Source organism: Pipistrellus kuhlii, unplaced genomic scaffold (genome assembly GCF_014108245.1).
Source record: "Pipistrellus kuhlii isolate mPipKuh1 unplaced genomic scaffold, mPipKuh1.p scaffold_m20_p_3, whole genome shotgun sequence".
Classification (NCBI taxonomy): Eukaryota; Metazoa; Chordata; class Mammalia; order Chiroptera; family Vespertilionidae; genus Pipistrellus; species Pipistrellus kuhlii.
In genome coordinates this window covers 15733426-15754733 of record NW_023425529.1, presented here as the reverse complement: position 1 = coordinate 15754733, position 21308 = coordinate 15733426, and the positions used below count along the sequence as shown (strand labels likewise).

The 21308-nt window shown below is 53.4% G+C and overlaps 1 protein-coding gene across 15 annotated transcripts; it reads right to left on the bottom strand.

Moving 5' to 3' along the window:
- Positions 1–52: 52 nt before the first annotated feature.
- On the bottom strand, positions 53–18795 carry PLEKHG6 (pleckstrin homology and RhoGEF domain containing G6). Of its 15 annotated transcripts, none has more exons than XM_036455410.2 (16): positions 18521–18744; positions 17150–17355; positions 15749–15904; positions 15062–15226; positions 13673–13768; positions 13348–13398; positions 12901–13050; positions 11898–12008; positions 11595–11744; positions 11009–11146; positions 10576–10695; positions 10003–10135; positions 9769–9884; positions 1793–1938; positions 475–1158; positions 53–283 (listed from the first exon to the last, which is right to left on the bottom strand). In XM_036455410.2, exons 2-16 carry the CDS (start codon positions 17285–17287, stop codon positions 274–276), a joined length of 2364 nt encoding a protein of 787 aa, XP_036311303.1. In that variant the 5' UTR covers positions 17288–17355; positions 18521–18744; the 3' UTR covers positions 53–273. The 15 variants fall into 15 exon arrangements, 13 of the variants coding, with proteins under 13 accessions (XP_036311303.1, XP_036311302.1, XP_045443618.1 ...); XM_036455409.2 differs by lacking the exon at positions 18521–18744 and adding an exon at positions 18051–18179; XR_006742774.1 differs by lacking the exon at positions 53–283 and adding an exon at positions 5218–5354 and having other exon boundaries at positions 1019–1158; positions 18521–18776.
- Between the last annotated feature and the right edge of the window lie 2513 nt (positions 18796–21308).

Here is a 21308-nt window from a genome sequence, read left to right as displayed (position 1 = left end):
CACTGCTGCCCCCTCGGGTTCTTCCCACCCTCGGCGCTGACCGGGCAGGCAGTTTTATGCACAACTTTATGTGGGCTCTGGTGCCTATGGTACACAATGTACAGCGCGATCCGCAGAGTTCTTAGAGCAGGAAGGCCCCGTATCGCGGGCCAGGCTTCTTCCTGGGGAGTGTGGGCCTTGAGGTGCAGTCCTGGAGGGCAGGGGGTGGTGACCAGCACTCTTGGGGAGAGATTTCCTCGGCAGCAATGCCAAACCAAAGGTCCCGCGTGTTCCTCACACCTCTCTGCAAAGACGGGGTGAAGAGTGAGGCTCAGGGCCCGGCCCTGCCATGGCCCCTGCTCTGGGTCTGCCCTTCTATACCGACCCCTCCCCACCGACCTCTTACCCTGACACTTCCCCATCCCTGCCCACTCCATCCTGGCCTGCCTTCCTCCCCTCTGCTCCCTCCCAGCCCACATTCCCTTCAGCACTTACGATGCGGACAGGGGGGTGTCCAGCCGTATGATGTGAGGCCCACGCATCCTCTGCAATTGGACCCGAGTCAGCTTCCGAGGCCCGCTGTCCCCGGGCTCCGGGACGCCCTCGATCCTTTGGCTGGCCAGCTCCTCCCGGATCTCTCTGAGCATGTCCTCAGCACTGAGGGGGCCAGGGGATCTTCGGAAGAGGGGCCCCTCTTCTTCCTCGTCCTCTGAGGACGCCCAGGGGCTTTCCCCAGCAGAGTCCGCGTGGGTCGGGGAGTGTGGGAGCTGCCCCCGAAGCTGGGCCCTATGCAAGGTCTCCACTACCACGTTCCCGCCCACTGAGGTCCCATCTTCTTCCTCGGACCAGGTGGGCGTTTCTCCCCTGGGAAGGCTGCTTCCTCTTCGGATAACGTCCCCCGGCAGTTCAGGGGTGCTTCGGCGCTGGAGAGCTTGGGGGTCAGGAGGCTGAGGGCGCAAGGTAACATCCCGGAGGTCCAGGGCGGAGAGGGTGATGCCGGGGTGCTGCCGAAGGGCCCACGGGCGCAGCCGGCTCAGAGGGGAGTGGGGCTCCTTGGGGGAGACCGGGATCAGAGTGCCGTAGCCGGAGTCCGAGGTGTCATCTGGTACCGAGGGGCTGTCTTCATCCGTGTCGTCCGTCACCACCAGTTGGGGGATGATGGTGCAGAACTCAGAATTCCTACAAATGAATGAATGGTCAGAGTCCGATGCTAAGAGGGGTCAAGTTCAAATCCAGGAAGTATCCTTTGACCGATCCATTAAGAAAATGGTCCCTCCTCCAAATTTAATTTGGTGTTGCCTTTGCACTGTTTTGTCACCTCTGGTTGGACTGGAAACTCACAACACCAGGTCCAGGTCCTTGTGTCAAGTAGGTGCTCAGCTATTTTCTGGGAGGTTCCTGAGATCCGAGGTTACCCCTGTGATGGCTCTTTTTTTCTCCACCCATGCTGCTGAACAGCTGTGTTTAAGATTGAACCTTTCACACTCTGGGAATTTGGACTAAGGTGGTCCCTTCAGCTCGGACTTTCTGCCAATCCTTACCGGCCTTCACTCCACCCCCAGGCAGTTTGCGCTTCTTGTGTTTATTTCTTTCAGCCTGCGCCAACCCTAGGCTGGCTACCCTCCTAGGCTGCCCCAGGAGGCCCTTCACATAGCTGATGCCAACCTGTTCTCCAACCTGCAGCCTGGGTTCCCCAGTGTATTCCTAATTCACCCCGAGCGCTGTTATATCATTGGTCAGCCTTTCCTCGTCTCTCCCTCTTTACCTGCAGCCTCCTTCCTGTGGGAGAGCTTATGGGCCCTGTGGGTCTTACCTCCCCTCCACGCTGCTCTGAGAGCCCTCTGGGGAAGGCGTGGAGGGCCTGGTGCTCAGCGACTCCTGGTCCCGGTCCCTGTAGAGGGCCAGGAGTTCCCTCTTCTGTTGGACGTATTCCTCTGCCTTCAGCTTTTGCAGGGTGACCTGGGATGGGAATACTTCCATTAAGATCCCTGATTATTGTTGATTAGAGTGTTGTCCTGATGTGCCAAGGTTGCAGGTTCGATCCCCCCTCAGGGCACACACAAGAATCAACCAATGAGTGTATAAATTAGTGGAACAACAAATCAATGTCTATCTCTAATACATTTTAAAAATATTTAAAATTATATTTTAAAAAAATCCTCTGTTATTGAGCATTTGCTGTATGCCAGGCACTGGGCTAAGTGCTTTACGTACATTATCTCCTTTAGTCTTCACAACAACCGAATGAGGCAGATATTATTTTTTTACTCCTACGTTGCTACTGAGAAATAGAGATGAGGTTAGTGACTGCCAAGATCAGGAAGTAGGAAGAAGTGGGATAGAACCAGGATTTGAACTCTCGAGCAGAAGACCCCCTTTCTTCCATATACAATTCTTCCTGTTTCTCATGCCCCTTGGCAAGCGCTCTCTCTCTCTCTCTCTCTCTCTCTCTCTCTCTCTCTCTCTCTCTCCCTCTCTCTCTCTCTCTCCCTTTCTCTCTCTCTCTCTCTCTCTCTCTCTCTCTCTCTCTCTCTCTCTCTCTCCCCTGCCTCTTCCTCCAGGAAGCCCTCCCTGATTGGTGGTGATGGTGGTATAAGTCCTGGGTCCTCAGGTTACCCTTCCTCCTGCCACCAGGTTGGGTAGAGGCAGGCTTTGTCCTGGGCTGAGGGCTCTACTATTCTTCAGAGATGAAAACAAGACTGTTTCAGAGGTTTGGAAGGAGGATACTTTATGTTTTCTATCTTCCTGCCTCAACATTTTCATCTAGAGTTGTCATCAGAATAACATAGTGACATCTGAGAAGTGGTTTACAGAGCACCTCCACATGCACAGTCCTTTGAGACACACCATCACCCTTCAGGATGGAAAAGCATTGATATTAGCCCATTTTACAGGTGAGAAAACAAGACTTTGAGAGATGAAGGGATTGCTCAAGGCTGCACAGTAGAGAGAAACAGCACTGGGACTGGGCCTTTCCCTGAGTCCTAGGGCAGTCAGTAATCAAGGGCAGCAGAAAGGGTTCAGAGTTGTGAAAGGATAACATCTGCTGGGGGAGGAGGAGGGAAGGCCGCAGAACCGAGGAAAGGCTGAAGGAGGAGGCTTGGTGAAGGGGACTGGAGGCTGCTGGGGGCAGCGCTGATGTCAGTACTCACTGGATGGCCCATCGTTGTTAAAATACTCAAGTACTTCCATGCTGGTAAGCCAAAGGGTGCTGTCTGAGCCTTCTGTCTCCCTTCCTAGAACTACCCTGCCTCCCAAAATCCAGCAACTGCAGGGGAGTTAGCAACCCTGCACTGCAGTGGACCTCTAAGACCCACCGCCTGCCCAGTGCTCCACTCTGATTGGTTGGTGCCCATGCCATTCTGGTTGATAAGCATTTGACTATCTCCCCACTTCAGGTATATCAGGTATATGAACCAGCAACTATTGGGTGCCTGGACCTCCCTAAAGCTTCTCAGGAACACAGTGGTTAGGGAGATCAGTACAAGAGCGTATTGGAGAATGGTGAACAGGAATAGGAAAATGACATCAACGACTTGAGCTTCTATTTCCAATTCTCCATGCCCTGGCTCTTCAGTCACAGTCTCCAGAGGGAGAAAGCATTGTGAGGATTCTAAGCGGTCTCATAAGATTTGGTCTGTTGGCCAGAGCAAGGGATGATGGTTCGCGGGAGCAGGAACCCAGCACACCAGGCCAGGGCCTGGGACCTCTCCCTGTCCCTAGCTGTGATGAGGGTGGGAGGGGCCATTCTGGGGCCTGGGAGCGGCTGGGACAGCCGGCTTGTCCAGCTAAGATGCCATGTCCTTTTACCCTACGAGACCCAAGTTCATTGTTGTGTTTGGGACATTCAGGATAGGGACAGTGCGTGGAAGAAAAGAACTGGACATGGGGGTGGGCTGTCTGTAAGGAATGTCCAATACCAGCATCTCCACTAACCTTGACCCTGGCCCTGCCCCACGAAGAAGCAGGGAGGCAGGGACCTCAGCCCCCAGGAGATGGGACTGTTTGAAGGCCCCCCCTGCGCACCCCCCCCCCCCAAAGCCTCTCCAGTAACCCAGAGGTTTTCTCATCAGGGATAACAGGAAAGACATGCTGGGGGCGGGGTGGGAAAGGAAGAGGAAATTGGCGCTTGAGCCAGACTGTGACACCCCAGCAGCCGGGAACAGGAGGGGGGGGCTCCCTCAGCACACTCTTTTTCCCTCGCCTTGGCGGGGGCCTGACGCCTTGAGAGGAAATGCCTCCTGTCCGGCTGTCCCTGGGCGGCTTCCAGATCCACCCACTCTCCTTCCAAAGGCCCCCAGATGTTGAGGCAGCTCCCCAGTCAGAATGAGTCTCCAGCACCCCTGACCACCCTTCTCTTGATGACAATAACAAGCATTAATGGAGCGCCCATTTGGGGCTGGGCTTCGGGCCAAACAGTTTACAAACATAATTCTCTGTCCATCCTGCGTGGCAGTTCCCATTGTCACGGCAGTTCCCCCGAGAAACGAAACGACTCCAGCAAGAACACAGATAACCTGAGCGGGGCTCCACCCCTCCTCTCATTTCTTGGCCTTCACCTCTTTCAGTTCCTGTCACTGGTGTCTTTTCCTCTTCTCATCCCCTAAATATGGGCATTTCCCAAGATTCAGTCTGTCTTTCCCTTGAGAAGCTCTTTTTCTCCAAAAGTTTAAGCCACTGTGGGTAGACTCATCAGGAATAAATCTCCATCTGCATTTCTGTGCGGGGGTGGGGGGGTGGGGGGGGGGGGGGTGGGGGTGGGGGTGGGGGAGGGGGGTGGGGGTGGGGGTGGGGGAGGGGGGGTGGGGGTGGGGGTGGGGGGGGTGGTGGTGGTGGTGGAGTGGGGTGTTGCTGTAGATACTCTACTGCCCTCTGCAGTTTACAGTGACTGATGGGGATAGAGAGTGAAGGGGGGGAAAGGGGGGTTCTCTGAGAATCTGCTGTGAGATAACAGCAGGACAAATTAATTTCAAAGCTTCCGGTCTTTGTTTTGCAAAGGGAGGCCAGAGTTTTAGGCATCAGAAGTGACCTCCTTTCCTCTATTAGTCAGTAGTGAGACTACCAGGGCGCTAAATTATTTAGATAATAAAATGACAGCACTTTTTGGTGGTCCCTTGGGGGTTCTTAAAGGAGAAGGGGTGGTAGTATTACCCTGGGACTAGGAACCAAAGGAAAAGGAGAAGGTCCTGCTGGTGGGGCTGGTAAAGAAGGGAGGCTGCCTGCAGGTGAGGGCCCCACCTGCGGTCCTGACAGGCTGGGCTTGCCTCCAGTTTTGTCCTCAGCTCCACTCCTATCCGGCCTTCAGAACAACTGAACTGGCCACTGGAATGGTGCCGGTTGTCAGCCAGTCCAGCCATGTGGACACTGTGTTTGGGCTGGGAGAGTGGGGTAGAGAGAAGGACCCCGTCACACAGAGAGAGGGAAGTATGAGGGGGCCTGAAGCAGGGCAGCCAGAGACCAGTCACCACTGAAACCACCCCCACCCCACACCCAACCCTGTCCCCTACCTCTGCCTTCCTGAGGACTGTCACCATCTTGTTAGGTATTTAAGGAAGTTGCAGCCCACAGGGCTGGAGGACATAATGTCTTGAGGTTCCTCCTTTCACCCTTAATTCATTCTTCTTCATTTTTTTAAATGACAAAAAAAAACCCATATTTATTTTTTTACTCTCCCAATTCAGAATTTTTAATATGGTATTTAAACCGAGACTAAGCTCTAGTTTTTCTTTCCTCAAATAATCTCTCCATATTATGATATGATATCGTAGATACGATTGCAGAAAGAAGGCTTAAAATTATATAAAGAACAGACTCTTCACATATTCTCAGAAGTTTCAGAAGCCCTAACTGCCTAATGTGCTAATGGCAAACCATTGTTATCTATTCATTACAGCAAGCTCTATGAGGAACACTAATTTGACTTAAATACCTTAAAAATAATGAAGTTGCATTCTTTAGAAATAATCTACAATAAGATTTCTTTCCTGGTTCAAAATGCCTCTTCTGTTTTTAAAATTGAGGTATAATCGATATATAACATGGTATTAATTTCAGGGGTACAAGGTAATGACTTAATATATATAAATATATATTATATATAAACTAGAGGCCTGGTGCACGAAATTTGTGCACTGGAGTTGGAGGGTTCACTCAGCCCATATTGCGAGAGGGCACAGGCTTGGCCAAGAGACCCCACTGGAGCAGGATTGGGGCCAGGATGGGACACAAGAGGTTGCCAACAAGGAAGGGACTGTGAGAATGCTCCAGGGCATGTCTGGCTCAAATCACTCAGTCCCAATCAGCTGGACCCCAGCAGCAAGCTAATCTACCCATCAGAGCATCTGCCCCCAGTGGTCAGTGCACGTCATAAGGAGCAGTTGAGTGGCCTTAGCATATTATGCTTTGATTGGTTGAATGGCCAACTGGATGACCAGACAATTAGCATATTAGGCTTTTATGTAGGATCTACACTAATGAAAGAGAAACATGCAAATTGACCATCACTTTGAGACACCCATCAGCCATTCAGAAATGAGTATGCAAATTAGCAGGACAAAGATGATGGTGTCCACAGACCAGCCAGATTGAGCGGGAGGCTTGGATTGCTCCTGGCAATGAAGGAAACCAAATTTCCCACCTGCCCAGGCTGGCCGCTGAAGGAGAGGCCTGTGGGTAGAGGACATGGAGTTGGCATGGGCATGTGAGAGTCTTGGGTCACCATCACCTGGGCTGACTGCTGAGTGAGGGGCCTGCAAACAGCCATCAACCCCTCACCCAGACTGGCCAGGGGGACCCCCCCACCCTGAAGGGGGCATGGCAGGCCTGCAAACTGCCCCAGGCCCTAACCCAGGCCAGCACCCCAATAGAGGCATGGTAGGCCTGCAAACCACCACAGGCCCCTTGCCCAGGCCCCCTTGCCCCCCAAGGGAACCCTACCCTGATCAGCAACACCCTTCAGTGTAAACCAGCTGGCCCCCATCCGTGTACCAGGCCTCTTTACTAATAAAAGGATAATATGCTAATTAGATTGGGAGGCCTTCCAGGAGACCTTCCAGACATTCTTCTGGACAAAGCCATGGTGGCAGGACTGAGGTAGAGGTGGTTAGGGGCCAAGAGGGGAGGGCACTGTAGGTGATCAGACTGGTGGGGGTGGTGGGTAATTGGAGGTGAGCAGGCCAGTAGGCAGAGTGGTTAGAGGCAATCAGGCAGGCAGGCAGGCAGGCAGGTGAGCGGTTAGGAGACAGCAGTTCTGGATTGTGAGAGGGATGTCTGACTGCCAATTTAAGTCCAATCTGGCAGTCAGACATGCCTTGAGGGATCCCAGATTGGAGAGGGTGCAGGCCGGGCTGAGGATCCCCTCCTATGCACAAATTTCGTGCACCAGGCCATTAGTATATAATGAAATGACCATCACACTAAGTCTAGTTAACATCCATCACCATACAGTGTTAGAAAAAATTTCTTCTTGTGGTAAGAACTCTCTTAGCAACTTTCATTGTTCACCCTCATTTCTCACCTGAACTCAGGTCTGCATTTCCCTGTTTCCACAAGCCTCCAAGATACCTCTCCTTGGCTGTCTCCCACTGACGCATTTCCAAAGTGCTTCTGTTTAAAACTGAATAATGCTACCCTAGGAAACAACTCCCAGGAAACAATAACTAAATAAACAGGTTTCCCTTTCTAAGAATTAGTTTCTGCCAGGGCCACCATGGCCAAAGCAGTCTTCCCTACGGGAACCTCGGGGAGCAACCGTCCTTGGTCTCTGCAGAAGGGTTACAGGGCTGTGACCATGCATTTGCTTAATCGGAATGACCTCTGAATCTCCTCCATGAAGCCAGGACTGCCATCAGTAATAACAGTATATCCATTTGCAGTCAAAGAAATGGAAGCTCACCTAAGATGACTCAGCTGGTGAAAGGTAGAACTGGTGTTTGAGCCTAGATGTTCATGCATTCAGTGTAGGCTTTTCGCCAGTCTCCCTAAGGCTCACCTGTTTCTTCTTCTTCAGCTCCTTTCTTCCTCTCTTCCCTCCCCCACTTCTCTTTCTTTCTTCCTTCCTTTCTTCCTTCCTTCCTTCCTTCCTTCCTTCCTTCCTTCCTTCCTTCCTTCCTTCCTTCCTTCCTTCCTTTCTCAACGTGTCCCAAAGATCACGGCATTAAATAAACCTCAATATTTCACACCCAAACTAGCAAAATAAATCTCCTGCCACCAATCTTCCCCTCCCCCAGCCCACCTGTCACTGTCACCTTACAATTCAAGACAAAGACAAAACACACTGATTTCACCTTGGCATTCTTGGCTCAAGAATCTATGGTGGTTCTCTCTCATCAACCCAATTCAGTCAGTCTCGTCCAGTCCACCCTCTTCTGTAGCTCTTGGGGGTCCAGTAGTGCGTGGTCTCCCAATCACCAGCTCACATAAACCTTTTGCTCCAGGCTCAGACACACAAGTCACTTCCCCCAAACAAATCCCACCCAAATGCTTCCTTGATTCTTCTGCTCACAATCTTCCCTGTCCTTTAAGTCCTGCTCCACTCCTCACACTACTTTGGTCATTCTGCTCCTGCAGTGGGTTGGACAGTAGCCCAGGAAGATCTGTCTAGGTCCTGGGAAAGAGGGTGCAAAGATCCTAAGTTAAGGACCATCCTGGATTTAGGGTGGGCTCTAAATGTGATGGCTGGTGTCTTCATGAGAAACAGGAGAGGGAAATTTGGACAGAGGCAGAGACTAGAGAAGCTAAGGAACAGCTGGAAGCTGGAAGCTGGAAGGAGCAAGGAAGGGTTGTCCCCTAGAACCTTGGAGAGGAAGTGTGATCCCTTGGTTTCCAACTTCTGGCCTCCAGAACTGGGAAAGAACACATTTCTGCTACCTTAAGTAGCCTCATTTGTGGTCCCAGTACAGCTCCATTTGGCTCTGCCTTCTGAACCCTGCTAGCTTTAATCACCTACATCTGCCCACGTCACTTTCCGCACCTCCACTGGTTCCCTGTCACCTGAAGGACAAAGTTCAAGTTCCTTACGTGGCATGGGAGATGGACAAGCTGGCGGGGCCAGCCTCCCAGCCTCTCTGCCGCTGTGCCTGCCTGTGCTTTATGTCCTGGTGATACGAACTCCCAGGCTGGTGCGTCTCTCAACACACACAGCTGTTTCATATCTCCGACCTTTGCACATTCCGTGTGTCCATTTGAAATACCTTCCCTTCCCACCCTGTTTCCCTGAACACTCCTAGATATTCCTAGATATTTCCCCAAACAGAGCTCAGATAAGGGTTCCTCTGTGAAGGCTTCTCAGCGCACCCTCCCCCTCATCCGTTCCCTTCCTAACCGACCCACCAGGCAGAACGAATTGTTCCCTTCTGGGCTGAGTTCCATTACGTATGCATGTTTCTATCGTCATACACTAACTTGTCTAGCTAGGCTGCGGTGCACATTCCTTAAGGGCAGGAACAGTGTTTTACTGCTTTCTGATTGCCCAGCACCGAGCTGGTGCTTGCAGACAGCAAGGGCCCCAATAACGTCTGTTGAAGTTCAGAAGTAAATTGTTTCAAGGTGTAGAAACTTCTAGGGGATGCCATCTTGGGATCTCTAGGGGACTGGCACACACAGCAAGTGGCTTAAGGGGCTCTTCCCTCCTCTTATGATGGTCAAGAATAGTCAAGGCTGTGTCTCCCTCCTGAGGACAGTCTGAGTCTCCATCAGCTCCAGCCTTTCTCTCTTTCTCCTCCCCTCTGTGCTCCAGTTTCTGAGTTCCAGGGGCCCCATCCCTCCCTCCCACACCTGGCTCTCACATACCTGGGCCTGCTGGGTCTTCTCCAGCCACTGGATACAGTCTGCAGGGCTGGGACAGTGCACGATGAGGGCATTGGAGACGCACTGGAAGTCAGTGAGGTGGATCACCAGAAAGCTGTCTGGGTGGGGGAGAAGGCCTGCTTCAAGGGCTGGACTGTCTTGGAACCCCATCCTGACTCCTCTTTCCCCCTGCCAAGAGGAAAGAGGAGAGACAAAGTCCCCAAAGGGGAGACATACTAGGGTCCCGGAGTCGTTGGCACACAAGCTTCTCCAGCATGAAGGGGGGGCGGATAACCTTGGCTTTGTCCACCCTGCGTTGAGGCTTGGTCACCAGGAGCACATCAGAGAAGAGGAACAGGTACACATCCAGCTGGGGGTGTATGTAGGAGAAAGAGGCCAGGTCAGTGGAGCAGGGGGAAGGGCAGGACAGGGACTGGACTCATGCATGAGTGTGCACATGTGGGTGCACACATACACAGGGACAAGTGCACACTGAGGAATTCTAGGGCTGGAGGGGGTGTCAGCTTGGCTTCTTCTTTCACTTTACAGAAAGGGAAAGTGGCTGATTCGGGGTCATACAAACAATCAGAGCTGTAGCCAGAACCATGTCCTCTTCTCCATACACACACACAGAAGTGACCCAGTCACACGCTTGTGCGCGCGCGCACACACACACACACACACACACACACACACACACACCTCTTTCTCCCATTTCCATCCTACATGACTCTTACCCTACCTCCCATTATCTCTCCCTTCTCTTCAATCCATCTCTCATCTTCTCTGCTCCCACCCATGCTCCCTCACCTTCCCTTCTCGCCCTTCCTTCACTTTCGCAGGCCCCTCCAGCAGCAGCTGCCTGGTGTGCTCAGGAGCAACCCCCAGGATGGGGGACATCAGGTCCAGGTTGGAGAAAGGACGCAGGTTCTGAGGGACACAGAGAAGAGAAGGTCAGGGGACTGGATAGGGCTCCTGTGTACCTCCTGGTCAAGATGGGTCTTTGTTCCGTCACCAGCACTGGCTCTTTCCATCTGTATTCCATCCTCCGCTTGGAGGGAGAGGAAGCATTTCAGGGCCTTTTTTCTATTCTTTTGAATTCTGCCCCTGGGACCCTCCCCAACAGTAAAGAATGATGGGCACACCTATCTGTGTGGCACCTCTATCCCTTCCCCTCCCAGGCCTCCACTGCATCTGCTTTCCTGGGGGCCTTGCTTTCTCCGAGCCTCCTTCCCTCTCTCACCTTCTCCATCTCCTCACTGGATGGCTCCAGCACCTCATAGGGCCCAATGCGCTGGGCTGCTGCCACCAAGTTCTCCTGATCTTCGCCCTGGCGGACCTGCTTATTGATGTGTCGCAGGAAGGACTCCACAGCTGTTATCTAGGTGAGGGTGAGGTGTGGCAGGAGGAGCAGCTCAGCTTCAGATCCTGTGCATCCCACCCAACCAATGGCAACCACAGCCTGTAAGGAGGCTGGCTGGTCAGTGCCACACTGTCACATACATTTAAGAAAAGAAACCCTTGCCCTAGCTGGTTTGGCTCAGTGGATAGAGCATCAGCCTGTGGACTGAAGGGTCCCAGGTTCGATTCCAGTCAAGGGCACATGCCTGGGTTGTGGGCTCGATCCCCAGTAGGGGGTGTGCAGAAGGCAGCTGATCAATGATTCTCATTATTGATGTTTCTATCTCTCTCTCTGTCTCCCTTCCGCTCTGAAATCAATAAAAATATATGAAAAAGAAAAAGAAAAGAGACCCTCAAGAATTCCTGGAGGGCAGCTGCCCCACACCAGCCTCCAACTCCTGGGGTACTGGCCCTGTCAGGCCACCTACCATGTCGTTCAGAGCCTGGCGGGCTTGTGCCTGAGGGGTCCTCTTGAGCACGGCCTGCAGCAGCAGTGGGTACTTGGTGATGCGCTGGTGGGGCTTGATGAGTAAGTCACCCAGCATCTGCCTCCCTGAGCGCTTGTGCTTCTCACACCACTGCCGGGGAAGGTGGGCAGGAGGTCAGCAGTCTGCCCCATCTTAGTTGATGGACTCAGCCTTGGGCCCAGCTGAAGATCGGGGGTGGTGGGTAGAGGGGAATCCAGTTGTCTAGGGTCCACCCATCTCCCTTCCTGCCACCCCCTCTCCCACCTGCACGAAGGTACGGAAGAGAGGGTTGTTGTCTTGCTGCTCCCGGGCGTAAGCCATGGTCTGCTTCACTCTCAGGCAGTACTGGACATAGGACTGGAACCTCTGGCTGATCTAGAGGGACAGGGGGAGGGGAGTGAGCAGGCAGGGAAAGAAGGTCATGAGATATAGGCTTTGGCTGCAGAGCATGGGGATCAGTGCGTACCGGTGAGGGTGGGGGTAGCGAAAGCCTCTCATAGACCCGTAGTCCAGCTGCTGCCAATCCCTACCTCTCATGACTGCCAGCCCTTCTCTCTGGATTCCAAGGAGGAGGTGAGGACCCGAGAGGCCAACCTACTGCTGCTCTCTGAGCTCCTGTCCACAGCCCCCGCCTGCCCTGCTGCTCTGAATTCACTCCTGCCATCAATAATTCATCCGGAACGTTTTCAGGACATGCAGATCCCATTTCACCCGGCAGGGGTGGTGGTGATCTGAGGCTGGCCTGGAAGCCCTGTCCTGTGGAAGGGGCCACCTATGGCTCCCAGGAGATTGTCTCCCCAACTCACTACCCTATTCCTTCCAACTCTGCAAGGCCCACATCTTCCTGGTTGGAGAAAACTGGGAAGGCCTAATCCTGGGACTCTTTCTTTCTCTTGTCATACTTCTTCATGCTCCAGGTACCCTGGTGGCCTTTTACACCCCTCACCCAGGCCCCATTCTTACTCCCAGCTGTTTGTCAATGGATCTTTGTCTAAGAAGTGAGATGTTATAGTTGATAAGAGCTTAGGTGTAACAGTTTCCCGAGACAGCTGCATTTTCACGTCATACATAAGGGTCTCCAGAAGGCCAAAGAACCTTTGGGTCAGAGGTCATACTTGTCAAGTGAAAGGCAGGGGGTGAAGTGATATTTTGGGGAAGGGGAGGTGCCCTAGGTCATGGGAGAACTCCAGTTGTGTAGACATGCCCTGCAGACAGGACCCTTGGGCTCCTCAGCCCCCCTTTCATCCAACCCTTCACCATGCCTCACCGCCAGGAAGCCATCCTGCAGGCTGACAGGGTCCAGAGGCTGGCCGGAGGCTCGAGTCTTCTCCAGGGTAGGCCCCAGCACCTCTTCCCAAAAGCTCCGGTGGGCTCGAATCAGGCTGGGGACATTTCCAAACAGGGCCTCAGCTGACACCTAGAATAGGGAGAAGGATTTAGCAGCATGCCTTGGCAGGTCACTGACAGGCAGCATTGGCCATGGACAAGCAAGAACTGCTAAGCTTGGACGTGGGAGTGGGATGGGACCTATGGCCTGCTTGTGTCTAGACCAAGAAGGGGAGTAGGGAGGTCAGGTGGTGTCCTAGAAAATGGGGCAGTGGAAATTCCGACTGGGCAGCCTGGAGGGCTCTCGGTGACCCCTCCAACCCTACCCCCTGCTCCTCGGGCTCAGAGCTCGGGATGTACCAGACTCCCCTCCTGCGCTCCCACGTACTTCTGTCAGCAGTCCTACTCGTTGCAAGTTCAGCAAACCAGCGGCTAGGAGCTAGATGAAGGGAGAGATGAGGGTCTCAGTACCTGGCCTCTTTCTCTCAGGACCCCAGCCTAGCCCTTTAACGCATCCCCACCCCCCAACTTCAGTACTGCCAACCTCTCTCCCAGGATCCTGGGAAGGTCTCAAATCAGGGGAATCTCTTGGTATCCTGCCCCTCCTTCCCCCAGCAACCCTGCTCCTCTGGTCTGAGAGGATCAGAGAAAATGTAAGGGAGATGGGTATATGGCTGAGGATGGGGCCAGGGCTGGGACTGTGGGGGGCTCACATCGGTCATGATCTTTAGCTTTCTTATGTAGATCAGTTCTGTGGTCAGTAGCTCCCAGAGTGCTTCCTGTTGGTGGCAAAGCTCCCGGCTCATCTCCTGGGATGGGAGTGGGGCTGGTTCAGTTGGGAAATAGTGAAAAGAACAGAATAGCAGCTACCACTTGCTACTGCATCTACTTCATAGATGACTTTTTGTTGTTGTTGTTAATCCTCACTTGAGTATATTTTTCCCCACTGAATTTTAGAGAGAGTGTAAGGAAAGGAAGGGAAGATAGAAAGAGAGAGAAACATCAATATGAGAGATATTGGTTGCCTCCTGCACACAGCCTGACTGGAGCCAGGAATTGAAGCTGCAATCCAGGTACATGCCCTTGACTGGGAATTGAACCCAAGATCCTTCAGTGCATGGGTCTATGCTTTAAACCAAACCTCCAGTGTATAGGTGTCATCCCCATTTTACAGATGAGGCGACTAAGGCTCAGTGAGGTTTGCTGTCATGACCAAGGTCTCACTAGTAAGTGACAGAGTTGGATTTGAACCTAGGGCAGTGATTCCCAACCTTTTTTTGGCCATGCCCCACCTAACCATCTCTAAGATCCTGATTCCCATCCCTCCATGACATATAACTCTTATTATTTAAAAAGTGAATTTCTATTTACGTGGAGGAAGCTTAAAAGGCCATTATCTTGGTCTAAGCAAGCTTCCAGAGAACATGGCATCCATGAAAGAGAAAAATAAAAGAACAAAAGGACAGATGAAGTACGGAGGAAGAAATCATTAAGAAATAGTTTTTAAAAATGTAGTGATATGAAAAAATAGCAAATAAAATTTCAAAACATATAATAGACAACTGAAATGCATAAATATGTCACTATATAGTTATTTTTTAATTTTTAAAAATATATTTTTATTGATTTCAGAGAGGAAGGAAGAGGGAGAAAGAGATAGAAACATCAATGATGAGAGAGAAACATCAATGATGGATCCCCAGTGTGAGGCTGCCTCCTGTACGCCTCACACTGGGGATCCAGCCCACAGCCTGGACATGTGCCCTTACTGGGAATCGAACCACGACCTCCTGGTTCATAGGTTGATGCTCAACCACTGAGTCATGCCAGTCGGGCTTACTATATATTTATATACTATAGACGAAGCCCCTAGAACCACAAGAGATGCAAAAAATTCACTGTTAATAACTCATTCTCAAATTGCCCCCCTTAAAAATCAAATTGTCCCCCTGTGGGGCATGGGGCCCACATTGGGAACCACCGACCTAGAGTAAGATCTCTCCAAACCCTTTCCTCACATGACCCTGGGGAAGAGACAGAGGTGAGATGTGTGTACTTGTGTCTGTAACCCCATAGGGACAGACGTTATGTTACAGGCCCACCTTGTGCCCAGGCACCAGCTCCTTCCAGGACTTCTCAATGGTCAGGTCGCTGTCGCTGCCCTTTCCTATCTCCCAGTGCTGCCGGTCCTCAGGGGGCAGGCGGGGCATCCCAAACATGCTGAATGTATGCAGCCTCCTCTGTAGCTCATTGGCTTTGTCGACTTCCTGGTGGAATTGAGAAAGGGATTAGTTGTGGCCACAGCCCAACAGCCCAGGGAGGAGTGTGTGTGTGTGTGTGTGTGTGTGTGTGTGTGTGTGTGTGTGTAAGCCTAGGGGACAAGGATCAACCCCTGCTAGGCTTACAGGGGCAAGGGTGCTCTGGCACATGGATGGAGAGGCACTTTGCATTGCAGAAAGGTCCCTGGACAGAGGGGTCTGACCTGGGCTCTCTAACCATAAAGGTGCCTTCCAGGGATCTCTTGAGACAGAACCCTTTAGCAGGACCTTCAGGGGGAGACCGGAAGAGGACTTAGGAAACCAGAGGTCTCAGGCAGCATTTTGACGTTTGCCCATAACGTGGACACCTTTATGAGGCAGCATAGCTTAGAGATGTATCCCTGGAAAGGACTCCATACAGGGCCAGTGGCTTATTGGAGGGTCTGCCCGAGCTCTCGGCTCTCATATCTCTGGAGGACATCACAGTTCGGGTTGTGAGCGTGGCAATGGGAAAAGAGAGGGACCCTTTACCTTGAGTTTGGGGGAGTGAGGTGGGCCAGCCCCAAAGGGGCTTCCAAGCCTTTTCTCAAACTCTGGTTCTCGAAACCTCCTGGGAGACAGGATTCGGGTCTGGCCGGAGACCTTGGCGGAGGAAACATAGTCCTGGAAGCGTAGGAGACTGGGCTCCTGGGGAAAGAGCAAGGAAAGGTCAGGGGGTGTCTCCCTTCCCCCAGAAGTCCTAGGGAGGGAGTGGGGGCCAGGCCCTCACCTGTGCAAGCTGAACTGACTCACTGCTCCCCTCAAACCAGTTTGGTGTGAGCCGCTCCTGCCCTGAGTCACAGTGGCTGCTGCCAGGGAGGCCAAGTGGGTTGGGCAGGGACATGCCAAGCTGGCTCCCTGAGTGAGCCCAGGGCAGAAGTAGAGCCTCCTGCAGAGCAGCAGACAGGTGCACACATGCCTGGGCTCTGGTGTGTGTCCCCCCGCATGTCTGCCTACTCATGTGTGCGCTCCCCGCACCTTAGGCTTGCATGCACAATGCACAGTGCACACTACATCTGGGTCCCTCACAGCTTCTCTGGTTTGGGAACAGCCTCCCTGACAAGTGGGGATGAGGGCACACACATGGGTGGCTCCTCCCCAGGGGCATGTGGCCTGGGTCCCATCCAGTGGGGGCAACCGCCCTTCCTTGTGAGAGGCTGAGGCCGTGGCCACAAGTCTCCTCCTGGACAGGCCCTGTCACATTCCTCGATTGGCCTGTGGTTGGATTTACTCCACAGACTTCCTATTCTGCTTTCCCACCCTCAGCCTGGGAGAACCCCCCGCTGTCCTCCCTGCATCCTAGGGCACATCTTCCTCCAGGAAGGCTGGGGATACCCCCAACGGGAAGCAGAAGTGCTCTCAGGGTGGAGGGAATCGTGGAGGCGGAGGGAAAGACCGCTGGCCGCCACACCCCTTTCCTTGGTCAGCACTGGAGGCAGGCCAGGAGGGTGGAGCCAGGGTGGAGCTCAGGAGCCCCCACACCCCTCCCCACTTTCAGAGTAGGGGCACTCTGAACCTTTGCTCTTTCTCCAGCCCTGACTCAGAGCCCACAGGCTCCTCCCAGGAGAAGTGGGTGTCTGGGAGGTGCCATCCCCAGGGCTTGGCAATGTTCTTCAGCTCCCGGACTCAGACCTGTCTAACAGCACCTCCTCCGAGGGCCTGGCACTCCTGGCTCTCTGCCTCGAGCGCCCCATCTGTCTGGGATGAGCTCCCCATCTGTCTGGGATGGGCGTAGAGTCCTGGGAACCTGGCCCGGCACTGCCTTCCTTAGTCTTTCCCAACCCCAGGAGAGAAGGTAGGGGGAAGGATCGGAAGAGAGGCAGAGGCCTGAAAGCCTGGGCATCCTCCCATCTGCCCCACCCAGGTCACCTTTGGGGCACGACCTGGACTCACCAGCATGAGGCCTCTTCGGGCATAGAGGTTGCTGCCCGTACTCTGGGCAGAAGCCCGATGCTGGCCCCCATAAGCCTCAATGCGGGACTCCACAAGTCCTCGGAGGGGACGCTCATCTGGAGGACCAAAAGATTGCATCCCTTCTCTCCTGGGTCACCTCCAAAGGTTCATAGTTCCAAGGTCCAGGAGAAAGGGGTCCCCTGAGTCTGCAAAGAGAAAATGAATGGAAGGGCCAGGCTTGATCAGTGGGCGGCACTAGACCTGAGACTAAGGGGATGGAGGTGGGGAGGGGGGAGGATGGAGGGGTCAAGGGCTTGGTCACTTGTTGGGAGAGCGTGTCTTCGTCATCTCTGACTTGCTGGGGGTGGGGAATGCCCCCCTTGCTGGTTAGAAAGCCCCTGGGAACCATACTTCCTCCACACGTGGGCATGTTTGGCGTCTAAGCTCCCACACTGGCCTCGGACGAGGCTGTGGTTCTGAGAGGAGTTAGGAGCCAGGGCGCGATGGACAAGTCCCCCATTTCCCGGATGGCCCCAGGTGGGGGGATTCCCCTTGCACACGGTTACAGCTTCCCTTTCCCTATACACAGCCTGCAGGGAGGTCATGTGAGAGAGGACAGGAGACTGCCTGGACCTGTCACCTGTTTTTGTACAACCTGCCAGCTAAGAATGTTTTTAAATAGTTGGGGGGGGAGGGGATTAAAAATACGATTTCACTATAGAGAAAACGTCTATATAATTCACATTTCAGTTTCATTGGGACACAGCCACAGTTACCAGTTTACGGATGATCCCTGACTGCTTTCTAGCTAGTTTCGATAGAGATCGTATATACTAGCAGACTTGGAAATCTAAAATATTTACCATCTGGCCCCTTGCTGACGAGTTTGTCCACCCCTTCCCTGGACGCTCCTGCTACAGACACGGTGTGAGGGAGGAGCAGCTATGAAGCCCTCTGCTTTGGAGATGAGCAGAGCAGAAGCAAGGTCTCTCTGGTCTCGGGGTACATTGGGTCCCAGTTTCTATGAACATGTCTATGCAGCAGGGGGCCAGGTGTGGGGCTCCATCCCTCCTCCCTCCACCTGGGTAGAGGACCCTCCCTCTGAGTAGGCAGGGCTTGCATACAAGAGGTGTCTTTAGCAGCTGCTGGCCCCTCTCCGGGTGGGCCTGGGCCCCCTCCCCTTATCTTTCCTCCCCTGATTTATGAGCCGGGAAGAAAAGCGGTCACTGTCTCCCAGGCCCCTCCCAGCAGTTCTCCCTCCAAGGGCTCTGTCTCCCTCTGGCTGCCTTCCTACCCAGCTTCCCTGCATCTCCCGCCCCGCGTCCCTGGCCTGCCTCGCACCCCTGGCCCGCGCCGCCCCCATCAGCTCACCTGTGCCTGCAGGTGTCCCCGCGCCGGCGGCTCCCGCGGCCGGCCCCCGCCCGCGGGGCTCCTGCCAGCGGACGACTCCCCCCGCGATGCCAGCCCCGCAGCCGGGCCTGGGTCTGGGACCGAGCGGCCCGCAGGACCCGGGCAGCGCAGCGCAGGGCCGGGCAGAGGGAAGGTGGCAGGACAGGGGCGGGGACCGGGCAGGCACCGCCCTCTCCCCGTGGGCGCCAGACCGACGGCGCGGGGAGGACGCCCAGGGAGCCTTGGGGACCGAGGAGCCCCTGTCTGGGACGCAGCCACCACCCTCCGGGGAAGAAAAACTCGCTTCGCAGGGTCCCCATTTGCCTCTTCCCTTTGCACCTGAGCTCACCACCCACCGGCCGGAGCGGAAGGGCTGGAGCCGCGCGCCACCTTCAGGCACTCGCTCCCCTCTGGGCCGAACCCCGGGACCCCCCGGATCCCCGGATCCCCGGATCCCCGGAGGCTCGCAAGTGATGAGGCTTATTGAGGAGGCGGCGAGTGACCCGGGGCAGGTGCCACCTCGCTTTCTGGGTGCAGTGAGTGACCGGCTATCCCTTCCTCCCCCTGCCTCCTCATCTTTTTTTTTTTTTTAACTAGGCAGGGGAGCGGCACAGCCAGCAGGAATGTAGGGGCTCAGGGATCCTGGGGCCCTCGTGGGGCTTTCTGGCGTGGAGTCCAAAGTGTGACCCTTATCTCTCACTGCCCTGGCCATCTGTGGAAGGCTGGACTTTGCCTTTGCTCCAAGGACCGCACCTGGGGCCGGGTCCCTGGCCCGACATCTCTCCCATCATCACCTGAGCTGGGGTGGGAGGACAGGAGCTGCCGGCCGATGGGGGTACCTTTGTGCTCCATGGCAAACAGGCGCCCTCCAGGTTTCACACCTATAGTAGCTGCTCAAACAAACCTGATCCATGAAAGGACCACATTTTCACATCCATAGACCATGGCACGTTGTCTGACAGAAGGGGGTGGATTCCGGGAATCAGAAGTGTCCATGAAGGGGTGATCATTATAATCTTACAGCCATGAAGCCAAAGACCCTGTAATGGGGGCAGGGGCAGGTCTGAATGCCCCACCACCACCACCACCCCATCCTGGGTCTTCCTGCTATTCAGGGACCGATAGGACTTCTTGCATTTGTAGAGCATTCTGAAATTTACAAAGCACATTCACAAGCATAATCTCTAGATCTTTCTCCTATGTTTATTTATGCTATTCATTTTTTTTCTTTTTACTATTTTTTAAACTTTATTTTCACTGTTGACACTATTATAGATGTCCCATTCCTGCCCCCCCCCAACCCCCACACAAACACTTTGCCTCCCTCCACCCAGCCTCTACCCCCCTCCTTCCCTCTTGCCATCCCACATTCATTCACTGGTTTCTAGTTTTGGTTCCTTCCTCATAATTGCCCTTCGATACTCTCTTTTTCTGAGCTTGCTGTTATGTGATTGCTCTATTGGTTCAGAAGAGTTCTTTGTGCCTCTAGCCCCTGCATGCTACTTCCTGTTTCCTGTCTCCCAGTGGGTCAGAGGGTTTAGGGCAGGAATTACAGTGGAGAGAAGCCCCTTTCTCTTCCCATTCACAGTGTATGTGTGTGTGTGTGTGTGTGTGTGTGTGTGTGTGTGTGTGTGTGTGTCTATGATCACTACCCTGTTTATGTGTTTAATATATATATATATATATATATATATATATATATACATATATATATAATTGATTTCAGAGAGGAAGGGAGAAATAGAGATAGAAACATCAGTTATAAGAGAGGATTGTTGATCAGCTGCCTCCTGCATGCCCCACACTGGAGATAGAGCCTACAACTGGGGCATATGTCCTTTCGACTGGGAATTGGACTGTGTTGACCTCCTGGTTCATAGGTCAATGCTCAACCACTGAGCGTTGTTCACACACAGAGAGATCAATTGATCCAGGAATGACAAGAGTAGCCATGAGGGAAGAGAGCTAATAATAAACCAGGGGATGGCGATTACTGGCAGCATTAAATGACACCCCAGGGATAGCTGGTGCCAAGGGTCCCTCGCTTCTCCTTCCAGTGCCTCCCAGAAGGAGGTGGAAGGAGGAGTAAGAGGGAAATTGAAAATTAGAGAACACCAGATGTAAACCTGGGCTTACAGCACTCGGGTGAGATAGCTAGACTGGCCCAATGGACATGGGGAAAACTAACCCTTTCACTTCCCTGAAGACTGGAATCCAATCTCCATCTATTGCCTGCCCCAGGGCCTGTCTCCAGTCTTCTGGAAGGAGAGGCTCCCAGGAAAACTGGAGTCTTAAAACTGGAGTTGTGGCAGGTCATTACATGGGCTGGGAGGTGGGATCTCTGTGTTCTAATTGGCCTATTCTAGCCTTCTTGTCAGGTTGTTGTTCTCACAACCTCCATTTCCCCTAGCCCTTCTGTGTGGTGGAGAGAAGACACATGAATGAAGCCTGAAGAATTGGGAGGTTGGAGGATTGGCCCCTACTGAGTGGTGCTGGGGAACACCTGACCTTTGGCCCAGGGAGAGAACCTGGGTACTTGTCTTTCTTTTGGGCTGGCCCCAGTCTTTCCTTACATCTTTAGCTTGAGTCCTATACCTTCTTCATGCCTCAGTTTCTCCCCCAGTGCAGATACCCCTCGTTCGGCCCCCAGCTCAATTCCACAGCTGATGAGTAGGTATCTGTCCAAGATAAGAGCTCTGAGGGTCAGAAACTTCCACCTGATACAGCAGGAGGGTAACTTTCTGGGGCTGTCATAGGGGGACCCAAACCT